A 16,379-nucleotide genomic window follows, 5' to 3' on the forward strand; every position below is an offset into this window, starting at 1 on the left:
CGGCCAACTCCCAGGGCAAGGCTGTGACCTGGATATGGGCAGGCAGAGACCACAGAACCTGTACCCAGATCCCTCTAGACTGGCAGACATGGTCTCTGGAGAGAAACCACACATCTCGGTGAGGAAGCCACAACAAAAAAGTACACCATGGCGACAGAGGGCCTGAGGATCCAGACAGTGTGGAACAATGAGGCGGCTCAAGTCCTTCCGTCCAATGGTTCCCATCAGCACAGAGAATGACTAAAACATCCGTTTGGATCGCAGGAACTTTCCTTGGGCTGGGAAGTCTATGACAGGTGTCATTCTAAATCATAATCAGACGCAGCAGGTGACCTGAGACTGCGAGGCATGTGAGTGGTAAACAAATGTGGTTCTCTGTAAATGTCTGCTTTGGAAAAGATTTTCATTATTGAACAAACAGAATAAGGACACTGACTGGGGAAGAGTTGGGTACTTACAGCTGCTCTCACAGTTGCAAATTCGACCACAGCGCTTCCTTTCTTCTTACTCGATATAATCACATTCAAAACATCCCCATACTAGAGGTAAGAAATGAGAGAATAAAATGAAAGTCAAATGGAGGAAGAGGAGAGATGCAGAACATTCAAATTAGTATTTCCTTTCACAGCACAACCCATAACCATGAAAACACAAAGCATATGCAGACTGAAAAACTCAAAACATGGGTGAATATAACAGACTTCTGGAATAAAAGTTGGGATTCAATATGTGTTTGGTTATTAGACCTAATCTCTAATGATAGGGTTCATATGTTTGGCACTGAGCCAGTAATACTGCAAAGAACATCCAAGCAGCATCACATACAAAAGTGAGACCTCTGTGACTTCTCAAAAGAGACAAGAGGCAATACCGTATGTCAGCATTTTAGCTACTCCTTGTATAGTGACAACATTTGATAAACAATATTTTAACATGAAAGCTGAAATTAGATGTAGCTCTCATCCAGCTACAAATCAGATTCAGGAGGAAAGGTTGGCCAAAAAGGGGAGCAGGGCGAAGAGCGCGTTAGTCATTCTCTATTGTCTGACTGTCCAAGAGAGACAGAGAGAAGAGGAGGAAGGGTAGAAACAAGTCTTAGCAGCCACTAGCACAGCAATGGGTTTTCTACATTCCTCAGGGTTTATATCACCTATAACTGAGGCCGTCCATCATTAACCTCTCCTCGCCTAAAGCAGGGGCTTGGGAGCAAAAAGTAGGAGGGATGTGGCCTTTGACAATCTCATCCTGTGAAAATGTAGCTTTCTGGGAACGGGAAAGTCCAGGAATGCTAATGCTTACTAAGGACAGTCTGTAGCAAGCCAACAGTGACAAAGGAAACTCTCAAAAGGCCTCTGTTTCATAAAGTATAAATATCTTAACATGTTTTTCCCCCTTAAAATGAAGATGTATTATTTTAAGCGGCCAAAGTACACAAGTCCACACACGTACGCATGCATAAGTATACACGTGATATACTTTCCCACGCAGCGGTGGCTATTATTTCTACTTGCCCAAACCATTAACTGTCACTCATTGGAGCTTGCCATCTCAAACATTCTTTTTTTCCCTAAAATTTATTCCCTTTGCTTAAGAACGTAAAAAGGAACAACACTTTTTTTCCACAGTCTTCATTATGACACAGCCCTTCTGCCTGGGACCATATTGATTGCGTTTGTGCAGAGGAAGAAATTCAAACGCCCTTTTCCGCACAGCTTGACGTCAGCGACACTTGCCCTATCCTCATTTCAGGCCAACCTATGCCCCACCAAAAAGCCCTTGTGACTGATCATAGCATAAGGTGGTACTGGGTTGCATGAGAAGAGCACATTTCCTAATGCCTCCCTTGGCACTGCTTAATCACCTGGTAAGAGGGGCACAAACAATGGCGTGCATGGCTTTAAAAGGGCACTACAACATTGCCCTCAGCACTTTCACTGCAACAAAATTTAATGGGCCTTGTTTAAGGGGAAGAATAAAACAATCTACAGGGCTGATGTCATGCAGACCTCAAATACTGCCGGACTCTGCAGGCAGATTCGTTGCTATGGAGCTCTGCTTTAAGACAGCCAGGATAAAGAGATAAAAATCATCGTTATATATGTTAATCATTATATTGTGTATGTAATTTTATAGTGCAATGGCAATACATATACTAATACAGTGAATTTCCGGAAAATGTAATTGGGATACAATTCATACATTAGTACCCACATGGGAATGTCTGTTTTCGGTTAATCCGGTCAATTAAAGACCTCACATGCAACATTCCTGTAAATCCAAACATTTCTGTAAAGCAGTCCTGCTCAGAAATTTACAACATTGCATGTAATGTTCTAATACAGCCAGATATATTAAAGGAATAGCTATCTACGCAGTCTCAAGCTATTACTGATTATATGACCCAAACTAAAATAATACCTTACTGTAACTCTATCCTGAAAAACAGGAGTCCTAAAGGCAAGCCGAGTTGAGTGTTTTGCTTTTATTACTATTTACTTATTTGATTTTCAGGATGTGCACCTTTTGTAGAAGTCTGACAAGAATATCCTCAGAGTAGCCTCCATTCGTCCCATCGTCTTTTTTTGACTTCCATTTCAACTGGAATGAGAAAGAAGACAGAGAGGAGAGGCCTACATTAGTCATGAGGGCTTTCAAGAATTAAGGAAGTGCACGATAACGTCTAATCAGTAGAGCACAATTGATTAAACTCAGCTGACCAGGAGACAAAGCACGCCAGGCAGGCTTGGCTCTGATGACACACAGATTACCATAACCATCAGGACAGAGTGGAGCTACAGGAGAAATTAGATTGCTAAGCTTTTGGAAGATCACCACAGAACCACCTGTGAGACCTGCAGTCAATTTCCATTCATAGGGAGTGTGACAGCTAAACAGGGTGAAAATTAACACATTGAGCCCTGGATCCCAAAATACTTGGTGACTCACCTGCTTAACTATAGCTTAACAGAATAAAGCACAACACCAGACACCATAATGAGTAAGTAATGCAAAGCAGGTCGATGCCCAAGGTACTCTGTCATGAGCAGAAAGAGAGGAAGTCCTCCTCTGGTATGTGTTGCATTTTTGTTTGAACTGAGGTTAAAATTATTTGCTTGTGTAACAATGTTTCTGTGTCTTTACTTAACTCTTGATACTTGCCATATTGCACTGCCTAAATGCTGTCTGAGAACAGCATTACAGTACAACTTTTTTCTGCATTAGAGCTGAATGGCTCCAATGAACAGCTTCCACAAAAGACAAGATAATCTATCATATTGTCTTTCTTGCAAGGAGTCCAGTCACTAAATGATTTGTGTTTCTGCACTCCTAAAATATATTGTGCAACTTTTCAAATCCATGTAAAAAGTCCAGCCAATTTCACAGTAACTGCTTAAAGTAGTATTATAAATGGCAAGCACGAAGTGTTGATTCAGCTCCAGCATTCTGCTCACTGTCAGAGGAACAGGATTTCTGGGAATTTCCATGTCTACATAGCCTCTTTACCAACAATTACGTTTGAAAATGTACATTCTCCTTCCAAGAGCAGTCCCCTGCACCCACTGATAACCTTCTTACACATTAATCTTCGATTTAGATGTTTTTTGCATGATGTCAACGGTTTTAGACCACAACACGGACAAATTGCATAGTTCTGCTTCAAGTTTCAATAAACATACAGATAGGAAAGATGTTAGTGGAACCAAACCAAGTGGCTCTTTCTGATTTTGATGTTCTCTTACCTTGAAAATTACAAAATTTCAAAAAGCTGTCATAATGTCTAACATCGCTGAGATTTGTTTAAAGGAATGATTGACGTCAAATTAACTGGAATAGTTTCCAACCCATCAATGCAGTTGTTAATTTTGCTGAACAATACATATTTGATAGTCCCAGAGATTTGTTGAATCTAAAAATCAGGTTTTAATCAATACCAGGATTATTTTGAACAAGGTTAAAAATATGTTACTTTAACTAGACAGCAAAAACTTAAAAAACAATGTTCTTGATCTGAGTCCAGCGACAACAAAAGAAAAGACATTAATAATAAAAAAATTGATACAAAAGATAAAAAGAAACAGCTTTAACAGCAGACACAACCAACAGCCTTTAAGATAGATCAGTGAAGTAAAGTTCCCATGTCCTTGAACAGGACCCCTGATACTGTCAGTCTTACGGCTGCTGTTTGTTTTTCTAACTGAATACACAAATGTCGTGAAATACACTGTTGCACTAGATGGCTATCAAATTCTAAAACCAGATTTAATGTCTAAACACATTAGCTAACATCCCCAGTGTCCGTTAATATGTGCAGGCTATGCCGTTTCCAGGAGGAAATAAAATAAGCCTCTCTTGGCATAGTTACAGGTCTCTTGACAACGTCGGGCCTACTCTGGAGGAATGGGCGTTAGAAAAGCCTGTGCGCTCAGTGCTGAGGCTGCGTATGTGGTCTCCAAATAATGAATTACAAATGTTTAAAGTTCTATCAAAATTCCCACTGAGGTTCTGCCTGCACTTTCACTCAAATGGAGCAGTTCCTTCTGAATATGCTGGGCGACCTCCCCTCCTCCTCCTCTTTTCAATCTTCCTGTGTTACTCTCCAAGAATAATCATCCTGACCTCTCTTCCCAGTCTCATCCACTGTCTCAAAACCCCATAGTTGAAAGCCTAACCTTCAGTTTGGGGGTCACATTGTTCTTGGAACATCTCCCCACTCCCGAGTCTGAGAAAAAAAAACATGAGGAGAGAAATGAGACAGTTAAGAAAAAAGACAAAGAAACAATTGTTTTGTTGAGATATATTGCACAGATAGCAGTCAAGGGACTCATGAAGATGGACATTTTAAACCATTTTAAATCGACTGTCACGAGGTGAATGCATGAGCCTGTTGATCCACTGAGTGCCTCTAGAGATGTAACAGACAGAGTGTTGATCCAGGGGAGGGCTGGGGAGGCCTGACTGCGTGCAAATGGAAGAGACTCAAAAGACGTGCTGACTATGCACGAGTAATTGTCCAGCCACAAAAAAGGGTCTAGTGTAGGGCCAAGAATCAGTACTTCCCTTAAATACCCACACTTCCATGGTCTTCTTTTACAAGACACTTAATTTCTTCATGTCTCCAGAATACAGACGCAGAGGATTTAATGCAAACATATTATCGAGAGGTTAAAAGTTGGATGGACAACGATGTGTGTGCGTGGTGTTCCTTGCCAAGTTTTCTTACTGCCAAGAAACTAAAATAGACCTCTTCAAAGTATTTTAAAGCAAAGCATAGCTTCAAATATACATTCAGTTATTGTTTTTGTTTTTAACATGAATAGTATTTGGTGAACCACAGGGTGCCTTTTGACTGCTGTGGTTGGACAGACAGTGTGACGGTTGGGAAACTCAGGGGGGTAAAAGGACTCAAAGTGGATTCATTCAGGCAGAACAGGACTGTATTGTACTGTACTGTATTGGACTGGTGCAGACTGGACTAGGCTAAATCTTGGAAGTGGACATACATCTCTGAGTGCATCCTCCCATTTGCTGCTGCTGTGTTTCTCTCTCTCTCTGGATCTGCTCTCTGATGAGCCTCTGTTCCTCCTCAAGCTGCCTGGATCCCTCCTCTCTCAAACGGGCGATCTGGTGGAAACCGACACATACGATACAATAATGTGCACAAACAGACATACTGGTTTTGAGAAATCACAAATTTTTACTCTTTCTTAAGCATTGATGTAATTCACCACCTGTGCAGCTCTTACACTCTAAGACACCCTCTCTGCTTTGCTGCATTTCCAGTACAGTTTGTGGGCCACCTTCTTTCCACAGTTAAGGCAATAACACCTCAGGATGAGACAGAAAATGGAACAGTGCCACCTACTGGTCCGCTTCTCCCCCCAAGGCACATGGCCACGTATTTACGTGCATTAAGCACATTGAGCACATGCCATGACTCACTGTGTAGGCACGCACACCATTTTTATTTATCACTGGCTTTCTGAACAAAGTGTATCAAGTCATGCAACATCTCCTAATGGGTTTACTGATAATTATGATATGGCAGTGAAAAAAAAAGCCTCTCTCAGATAGGGCCTTTGTTCCTGACCCAAGTCTTTGGAAGATTTCAACTCGATCAGAAGGGAATATTTGACGAAAAACAGAATAAAAGCACCTGGATATGCTTCAAAGTTTCCTGGATATGCAGGAATACCTTGTTCCCAATACACAACTGAGGTCTGTAGTTTACAGATATTTTTATTTTTAATTTTCTACATCTTTTTCCAGTTAAATGTTTGATGCAGTGTCATCGCTCATATGGTTTCGATAAATTTCCTTACCTCTTCTTCAAGTGTTCTAGTAATCTGCACCTCCTCCTGGCTCTGGGCTTCAGCATGTCGTTCTCTGGCCTCCAAGTCTGTAACACACACACACACACACACACACACACACACACACACACACACACACACACACACACACACACACACACACACACACACACACACATAGTCTTTATCTCCTTTATGTACTCATACTGAATCTCTTTTGCACAATGAAGCAGACAAAACCATTCTAAATAAATTGATTACTTTCCAACAGCTGCTCTTATTTTATTTCATGCTGGACAATCCACTCAGATGTCCTTAGCACTTAAAAAAAAACTCAGCCCATGTGTAAGTGCTGGAATATCGATCAACAATGAAAACATATTTACATAAATGTATTTACATTTAAATAGTATAGTATATCCAGAGCCTTGAAAAGCTTTGACAATGGCAGAGTGACTCACCGAGCTTAATCTTCTTCCTCTTGTCATCTAGTTTCCGGTTTCTTTCTTCTGCTTGTTTCTTGGCAGCACAAATCTTATCATAGGCAGCCTGAAAACAGTATTAGACACCAGAATGAGCTTTGTCTCTGTGTGTGTCTATATCAGCACTATTATGAAAGGTTTGGAGGCCTTAGTGGTTTTACCTTGGCAGCAGCATCAGTTAGAACCTCAAGTGCCTGGGACAACTGGTGAAAGAGCTCCACTAGAAGAAAGGGACAAGAGAAGTGAGAAAATTGAAAATTCTGCTACTGAATAAACACAGAAACACTTTTTCACTTAACGTTTTTTTATATTTTTGCTTCAGGAAATAATTTTTTACATGTGTAGCTTTAAAAAGAAAAATACGGCTACAATTTCGCAAAGATATAACATTTGGAACTTGGCGTGAAGAGAGTGAATGTCTATAGGTGCGTGATGCCAAAAGAGATATTATGAGCTCAGCATGATATCTTGAAGCTGGGACATGAGGCTGAGACAAACTGAGACATTTTATGCTTTAAAAGATGCCTTAAGTCTCATGAAACCAGTTTCCTCCAATGACACAGCCGTGCATTCCCTCACAAACCCTTGGCCTCTGCATCTATATACCATTAGGGCACCTCGAGGGGCTGCTGCCGCAACCACCACTACCACGCAAGACTGCACCTCCCCAGTTGTCATCTAACACGCACACACAAATGTACACAGGGAGACCACAATCCCACTCCCCATCATACGACCGCCACACCACTGCACTATACTAACCAGGCTTAATCATTCACTTATGAGAGGCCTAACAGACCGATACTATTACTCCCTGTGGGGACTGGCAGCCCGCACTAACAGGAGGCTGTGGAGATCATGCTGCCAGCAGAGGCGGTCAGGTTACCTACACGCATATAATGGGCTGGAATGAAATCCAACTGGGGGAGACCTGCCATGCCCACTAGGCAGCTCAGAGTGTCACAACACGGGGGGCTGAAGAAAATGAGGGAATAGTGGGGGGTGTCTTCATTCAGTGAGAAATCATGACCCTTAAGTCACCTCTTACATGCATACAACTTTCCCCTGAGGGGCAGCGAGTCCCAAGACTTGCTTCGCTCTCGTGCGATAGAGACCGAGTCTGTCCATGTGCGGGTTCAAGTGTTGAGGCCCTCCAAACCACTTCTTTTCCATTTCTGGGAAACCGACCCCCTGCTTTTGTATTATCCCTCTCAACCCCCCAGCCCCACCAATTTCCCTTTTTTTCTCCCTGACATAATCAGGAATTGTCTGAACCATCCAGCAACCACACAAACCTCACTTGAAAACATGCCTCATGACCAGTCTTTTGTCCAAGGTGCCTTTTTTTTCCCCCTGTCTTGACAAAAAGCTACATTGAGATGTCCTGGTCTAATTATTGACATGCCAGCTGGCAACAGGCCGCGGAGGGACTTATAAAACCAAGGAGGGACAGAGTGTGGAAACATCGGCGGTGATGGCGGTGCTGGTGGCGTTTGGCTGGTCCTGTCTGGCTATCAAGCCAGCGGGAGAGACAGGCGCGGGTTAGACTTCTTACAGAGTGCTCTGACTAGTCTGGCAGGGTATAACTTGCTGAGAGTGCTACTCTAGAGTATTCATTTTTGGTCTTGAAGCTTGATAGCCACTCGGTCAGATGATGATTCTTCAGGAAACAATGAAGAAATTGCATAAACAAATAATAAATCTTGTTCCAGCTCTACAGAGGTCTGTGGCTCAGAGTGGAGAGAAAGTGAAGAGAAACAAACACAGATAAACACATTAACTGGCTCTCACTCACCTGCTTTTGGGTTGTCTGGGTTCTTGTCTGGATGACATGTCAAGGCTTTCTGTCGATAAGCTTTCTTGATCTAGGAGAAAAACAGAAGAAACCCTAGAGTTATGTACAGTGGAAAATGTTGATTAGGACACAAAGAGAACAAATCATCCACTTAAGCATAAATTTTGTCCATGTGAAAGTTAAATTCTTTCTCTCAGAACCAATTATGTTTGTCCTGTAGTCCTTGGCCCAGAAAGCCAAAGTCTGAATAAAAATGATGGTCCTATTCAAATAATGGCACAGGGGTGAAATATGGTCTGCATTTAAATAAAAATCAAGAACTGTACTGGTTGGATCAAATCAACACCTGAGCTGATCCTCTGCTTTGTGTCCTTTTGACGTGTTGTTAACAGAATCTAACCACTACAGCACTTACTGCACAGTGAATTACCCGCACAAGAATTTAAAACTATTCTCAGGCGAATTGCCAGTTTGCAAGATAAATGTGGCCTGAGCTGCAGCCTAGTATTAGTCCATCTTTATTCAAACTTAAAAAAAAAATGTTACAATAACATACACAAACAGAGTGCCATTGTCTATAACAAATCTGAGAGGGCTGCCATTAATATCTTAGGCTGGTAGCCAAAACTTCTGGGGGGTTCAGAGAGCCAAAGTGGAAAAACTAAACAATACTTTGGAGTATTGTAATGTCATATGAGGTTTTAGTTATAGCTGATTTTTTAACTCTGGGTCACTGCTTGGAATGTTAACCATTCGTTGGTCCTTCTAGGGACCAGTTAATGACAAGGTGGTTTTCATTAGATCTACGCTCCTCTGGAGTATGAAGGGAAGCAGGAAAACTTTCCTTGGACACCAGAGGGGGCTGTAGAGTGCAGCACTGAAGCTTTCTGCACTCACACATATGCATTGCATGCAAAGGATTTGGCACATACATCCCCCATACATCCAAGATTAAATCCAAACACACACAGAGAGAGACACACAGAGACACACTGATATTCACTTTCTCACTAGTCTTTATCAGCCATGCCAACGTTCTGCATGTTTTCACATACCCCCCTTTGCACAAATGGGTCTCCTGCCAGTATGCTACGGGCCACAGATTCTGGGAGCTCCTTTCTTCATGTCTGGGAAACGTTTGCATTGGAAGCCTTGTCCTCTGGCATATGCAGTGTTTCCTTGTGTGTTGTTTTGCACAATTCTATCTCTCGAATACATGCCAAAACATACAGAGCTGACTTTACTGGGGGGAAAACATAACTGAACTCTGAGGGAACTGAGCAGAGTGTTGTAATTGATCAGTGTCCGAGCCTTTTACACAGCAATTCCAATGAGGCTCCATGACAGTCAACTTGGACACATTAGGCTGGATGCCGATTGTCCAAGGTACAAGATCTAAGCCACCACACAATCATAAGAAAGTAACAAGCCTCGAATGGGCCCTCTGGAGATTATCGTGGCTCAGACAGCTCCTAAATGTCACAATTCCTTTTACCATCCCTTTCTATCAGATTTTTTTTTTCATTATAGTTCCAAGAGTAAATGAGAACTTGGTTCACTGAGGGGGCTACAAGAGACTAGACTTCATTAAGAGATATTTAGTCAGGCTGCTTGGCACAGAGTCTACAGATCAAGAATGACACACAGCTGTGGACTGGCGCCAAACACATACTATGCTTACTGTTGGCCTAAGTCTTCTCGTTGTCCTTTTCAGCCTCCTTCTGCCTGTTTTTTCCTTTCCTTTTCTCTGTGCTCACTATCATAGCTTTGTCCAATTCTGTCTGTAAGGAAGTGAAAACTCAAGCTCAAGTTCAAATTTACTGTCATTCATCCGTATAGAGGGCAAGTACACAGATTAATTAAGTGTTCCTCTCTGGGATCAAAATGAAGCAAAAGGCAAGAAAAGCCATTATGGTAGGCAGTGACAACCATGCAGAAATTGTTCATTTCAACCAATGGATTCTTGGAATAGTAGAAAAATACATAAAGATTAAAAAAAAAAAAAAAAAAAAAACGCAACACGATTCCCAGCTGTGGAGTTAAGTATGTGTGATTTGAAATACTGGGGTCTAAAAACACTTCTATGGTTCTTTAAGAGCTCCGACCATGTCCTCAGTTCGCACTCACTCTATTTGTCATGTTCTTCATCACCTGCAGCCAGCTGACAAGATAAACATGTCTCCACATCTGCTGTAAACATCTGCCGTTTGACAAGTACAACCTGTCATCATCGATGCTGTTCTGCTGAACAGCAGCCATGTTGCACGTCATCATCTTTGTCTTACTGAGCTCAATTAAAGATATAGGCAACACACATACTTCTCTGTATTTCAGTTCATTATCAAAACTCCCTGTCTCTTGTGTTTTTCTCTCCTCCTCCTCCTGTCTTTTCCTTTTCACTCTCTCTAGCATCCTTCATGATACCTTCTCTCTACTGCGCCTCCAGTGCTGTTTTGTTAAATAATACATGATTACTCCCATCAATGCTGTAACACGCAAGCCTTAATTGATGCTGGAAGACCCTGGAGCTCCTTGGTCTTACAAACTAAAAGGCAAAGCAGGCCAACTTTTGAAGAAGTTAGCACATGTGTGGATAAGAGCTCTCAAATAGAGTGGCATCTTCTTACAGGACTAATCCAGTCAATTACTGACGCAATTATCTTTGTGCACTTCACCATGACCTTTTAAGATTGGCTCTTGAATCAATTATGAGTAAGACCATGTGAGAGACTAAACCATAAGAACTCCTGGCCTAAAACCAGCTGCTGTCCCTCATGCTTACAGATGAGCAAAAATGTTGGTTTTTAATGCTGCCTCATCTTCTATCACTTCCAGTTCAAATTGTTCTCGATTATCACATTTTCCTTGTCTCATTTATGAGACAATCTGAATTGTAGAAATCTCAATGATTTCCCATGTGTCAGTCGTGGAAGGAGGAACCAAGAAATCAAGGAAAGACTCCAATCTTGCAGAAGCAGGCCAACAGTAGCCTAATGGTTAGTGCCTGGCAAAAAACAAGACTCTCTATGGCTCCCTTATCCCAGTCTGCCACAGTCTTAACTACAAGCCCACATCTTGTCTTCATTACACCGGTCTTTGGTGCCGATTATAGTTGACAAACTGGCCCTGGTGCAGCCACAGCACAGTCCGGGTAGGGCCCATGGCCTGTGCAGCTGATTAGCTGCCTGATCTGCCATTGGCCCATCCTCTTTGATGAAAATGCTCTGCTATTTACGGGACAGTTTCAGCTGAAGGAAAATAATGAAAGGTACAACAGGGAGAAGGAAGGAGAGGGACAAGGAGGACATAAACACACAGAGAAATAAAAAAGGAAAAGGAGAAATAAAAGGAGAAATAAAAGAAAAAAGGGGATGCAATGAGGAGAAACAGCAAGACACTGGGATTGACTTTCCATGCACTTGTGAACCTGATCAAACTTCCAGTCAAACTGGTCATTAATTATCCTTTGTCAACTTTTGATGGAGTGGTATCAAGTTGATCATTTTGTTATCATTTTACAAAATTCTGTTAGCAATTAGCAAGCAAACTCACAAATTTCCTATTCAAGCTTTCATTTAAATTATATTGCCCGGGCAACAGTGTCTGATGTTTTCAGACCTGCGCCACATAACAATCTAAATCTACCTTCCCTTACAAAACAGACACTCGAATAAGTTGTTCATCGTTGACAGGAATGAGCCTACAATGTGCTGTTTTAGTGTAATGCCATCATCTCTTCCTGATAGCTCTGCCTGGAAGTAAATCCTCCAGGCATGTTGTTAGTGAATACACAGCAACACGCTAGGTACACTACAATTTAAGTAGCTGAATAAACCACAAGAAATGTTGTGTGGTCTTGGCTGTTGACATTGCTTCACCAAGCAATCTGTGGTAGGTAAAACACACACTTAGGTGATTATTACACAAGCCCTGCTGATATGCATGAGCATAACTCTTTAAATCCTGGCGAGCCTTCAGCAACATCCTCCCTCAGCACTGCAAGGTTAACGCAAACCCCAGTCATCCATAAGCATTATATCATAGACCCTGACATGCCATTTTTCCCAGCATTTATCAAAGCGCCACGCTAAGAAGAAGGTCAACATCAGTGATAACAGAAAGAGATGCTAGAAACCGGAGGAGATACACAACGCAAATCCCCTACGTCAAGACAGTGCTTTACAAGCTGTGGCTAAGCTCACATAAACAGGCTCTTGGATGAGCTTCTTCCTCTCTCTCTGTGATAAACAGCATACCTGATAGTGGTGGTTGAGCAGCACGCCAAACAACTGGGATAAGTAGCCCATCTGATGACATCTCTTTTCACACACTTGATTAATTTTTGAGCCCCTCCAGACTCAATGAGCTACACACACACACGCACACAAACACGCACACGCACACACACACACACATACCCCTCACTATCTCTCTCGACCATCAACAGACCTCACAGAACCAGCCTTCTGCATCTCAGAGTCTTAATTCTACCCAAGCCACAACCACTAACTTCCTCCAGGATAATCCTCTGGGGAGGATAGAGCTTTGAAAGCCAATTAAGAAATTAACTTCTTCCCTTGTTTTGGCAGTGATTTTAATTTCCCTTTGGGCCTATGGATTCTAGATGAAACAGTGAGGAGGGGTGGTCATAGGGAAAAGGCTGGATCATGGAGAACTGCTCCTGACTGGGAAATGAATAAGAAAGATCTTCTGAGAGTTGGTTTAAAATCCATGTAGGAATAAAATAACTTTTGTGCAAAATGTACTGTCTGTACAAAGAGGTGTGCCGACACATGTGAACTTTTACAACAGACTGGCCATAGTATTACAGCATTTTCTGCAGCCCCAAAAATTCCAGGCCTCATTAGATGTGATCCCATTATATTTATATGAGATCAGTTATGTTGGTTTCGTTTTAGATAAAGAACATTTGTTGAGTTGGCAGACTCAATCCATAAATTCATTTCTCATTCACATGATTTGGAATTTGGATCTGAAACAATTAGTCGATTCATCAATTTGTTGATCAACAGAAGAATTCCTTGCCATTATCATGATAACGGGTCAACTGTTTTAAGCCATCCTTTAAAATAAAATGGCAACCATCCCACACCTCTAGCTTATCCACTGATCAACTGCTGCTCCTGATCTGTTTTACATTATTGCAAGTTGAATGTCTTTGCAAAATATGAAATCTGATGATGTCTCCCTGGGCTCTGCAGAATATTTTTCTTTTTTTTTTACTTTTCATAAACCAAACCATCAATCGAGAAAATAACTGGCAGAAAAAATTATGGTTAAAATAATCGTGTTGCAAATCCTGTGTTTACATTCACACATAGCGATGCTGATGACATGACTGATGCAACGTCGACACCTAGTGACCTTTTCGGTGCATCACACCTTTGCGATTCAGTCATTAGCAGGTTTGTCTGACTGTTGCTACCAACAACCTCACTGAACGTTACAATTGAGTCCTCTCTTTACTTACCTGGCATTTCTCTTAACGAAAAATTAGTCCTTGTGCTACTTTACTATGCACACACGATACAAACTCGCACACACACACACACACACACACACACACACACACACACACTTCTACAAGCTCCATACTTTGGTAGCAAGCTATTTATATCTTATTTAACATGTATGTTAACTAGCTAACATTCGGATAAACTGTCTATCAAAAGAACTTTCTCAAGACTGCCGTGCGCCTACCAGCAAGAGCAGCTAATTTATCAGTAACGGCTGTTTTTCTGACTAACTAGCATTACAGTTAAATTGACGTTAGCCTAATTTACACACCTCTTTCGTTGTAGCAGTGCTTTCAATCCCGAGTAAACCATACAGGTCTAACTGTAGGATATCCTTGGCTTTCCCGGACATGTCTACCAACAACGAGCTACAGTACCAACACAGGAAAAATAACAAATGTAAACGCAACGTTAACGTTCGGCTAACTCAACTGTTTGTTGTTATTGCAGCTTGAGGCAGCATGAGTTTGACGTCGTCTTTGACCTTTCAACTAGAACGTACACTGCAACCTGGGAAATGTAGTTTTTGTTCTGCTTTTCTCTTGGCCGCTTTGGGGCACACATAGAAAGAGTTTAAGTGGTAGCACTGACCGGCTTTTTAAAATCTTACCTTTTCGACTCGTTTTTAACATCTTCGTGATGCCTTTGAGGACTGCTAACGAGTCATAAATTAGCAATTTGTTTGTTTCAACTTCAAATTTATTTTAGGTGTGAACTGGCATTACAGTATGTTTTCTCTCTGGCATATTTACCATGACTTCCTAAAATCTGTATTTTAATAAGTTGTGATATTTTATTGAAAAACAAACTTATCTGGTCAGATGCATGATATTGTTGTTACGAGTGCATCCTGCTCTCTGGTGGACAAATGATGTAACAGCAACACTCTGAAAACTACCTCAACCTCTTTTCAGTATTTATAATCACATCACGTGTCTTTATTCTAGATCTGCCTTAAGTCTTCCCCTTCACTTAATTAAGCCTGATGACACCTTAATCGTAGAATGTAAACAGGTAGGGACATTTTCACCCGAGACCAGTTGTGGTTATAAAAGTTTAAAAATTGTGAATTTTCTAAGCTATTTTCAAAACCACAGGCCAGTGGTGTCCAAATTGGGATCCATGGACACCTGACGGACACCAGTAGGATGAAGAATTCTTTTGGAGAAAGCATCACAAACAAAATATGAAAGAAACAGCTGTTCTGATCAGAGCCACTGTTATCACTACACAGCAGAGGCGAACAAGCAGCTGAACAGTCAAGGCCAAAAGCACATGAACATCTGGTGTCTCACATAAGGGTCTTTGAGAGAAAGTTTACAGTATTTGTGTAGAAATCATTTTTATTCAATAACCAAAATGACATTTCCAAAATAGAGATGAATTGTTGTTTTTGTTTTCAGGATATGGGTCTGCCTGCAGTTTGGTGATAACAGCTTTTTTTTTTTTTTTTTTAAACTATGATAATCCATTATTGCAGCGCTTCCTGTGGGCAGTGGGATCCACAGTGATGCAGATCAGGAACATGTCCTTACATGTCTTAGAGCAGTTGTCCTTTTCTAAAATCTAGTATATTAAAGCTTATTGAAGAGCTGCATGTTATTATTGAAAACTGTTCAGGAATGTCATAATCACTCTGCAACCCCAGAGTGTCCAAAATAATTGTCTTGTCTCGGGATGTTCATCCTGAAGAGCTGTGTTTCTGCCTCCTATGGAGTTTAGTTGTGTTCAGCACATCATGTCACTTGTAATGACCTTTGTTTCTTTCCAGGATACCTAAGGCAAACATGGTAGAAGTAAATCCCACACTCACTGACACAAGACTCACCTTTATAGAGGCCGACAATGAATGAAACTTTACAATAATGTTGACTTTAGGAGCTTGATTCCAGTGGATGGGCTTCATGATCCTGTTCAACTAGCCCAGCAAGAGAGTTATGGACTATTCATGAGAGTACACGCTATTTGCTCAACAGCTTTTATCAGCTCAGTTTAAACAAAGTGGTGTCATGTGCAACCATTATTTTTATTACAATGGCATGGAAAGGCAGCCACTCTGCATATTCTTCACTTGAAGAGCCATGCTGCTGATGTCTCTGTGGTCTTTCTGACAGAAACCCCAGTTTCCACTCCATTACACCGAGAGAAAGGAAGACTAGTGATCTGGATCACAGAAGACCAAAAGCCGTATGCCCCAAAACTGTAGTCGCATGTCGTAATGCCCCGCAAGACTCCCCAGGGCAGGCAGACACCT

General features: G+C 41.5%; 1 protein-coding gene across 2 annotated transcripts in view; it reads right to left on the bottom strand.

Annotated features, from left to right (window-relative positions):
- Nucleotides 1–14,570, bottom strand: part of dnajc17 (DnaJ (Hsp40) homolog, subfamily C, member 17) — a 32,843-nt gene extending 18,273 nt beyond the window's left edge. For both annotated transcript variants that reach the window (XM_041954039.1, XM_041954038.1), the window contains exons 1-9: nt 14,397–14,570; nt 8,589–8,658; nt 6,955–7,013; nt 6,773–6,860; nt 6,321–6,397; nt 5,502–5,622; nt 4,671–4,720; nt 2,521–2,598; nt 459–539 (exon numbers count right to left, since the gene is read on the bottom strand). In XM_041954039.1, the coding sequence (XP_041809973.1) occupies nt 459–539; nt 2,521–2,598; nt 4,671–4,720; nt 5,502–5,622; nt 6,321–6,397; nt 6,773–6,860; nt 6,955–7,013; nt 8,589–8,658; nt 14,397–14,477 (705 nt within the window). In that variant the 5' untranslated portion in view covers nt 14,478–14,570. The remainder of the gene's footprint in view (nt 1–458; nt 540–2,520; nt 2,599–4,670; nt 4,721–5,501; nt 5,623–6,320; nt 6,398–6,772; nt 6,861–6,954; nt 7,014–8,588; nt 8,659–14,396) is intronic.
- Nucleotides 14,571–16,379: the final 1,809 nt, after the last annotated feature.

Source organism: Chelmon rostratus, chromosome 15 (assembly GCF_017976325.1).
Source record: "Chelmon rostratus isolate fCheRos1 chromosome 15, fCheRos1.pri, whole genome shotgun sequence".
Classification (NCBI taxonomy): Eukaryota; Metazoa; Chordata; class Actinopteri; order Chaetodontiformes; family Chaetodontidae; genus Chelmon; species Chelmon rostratus.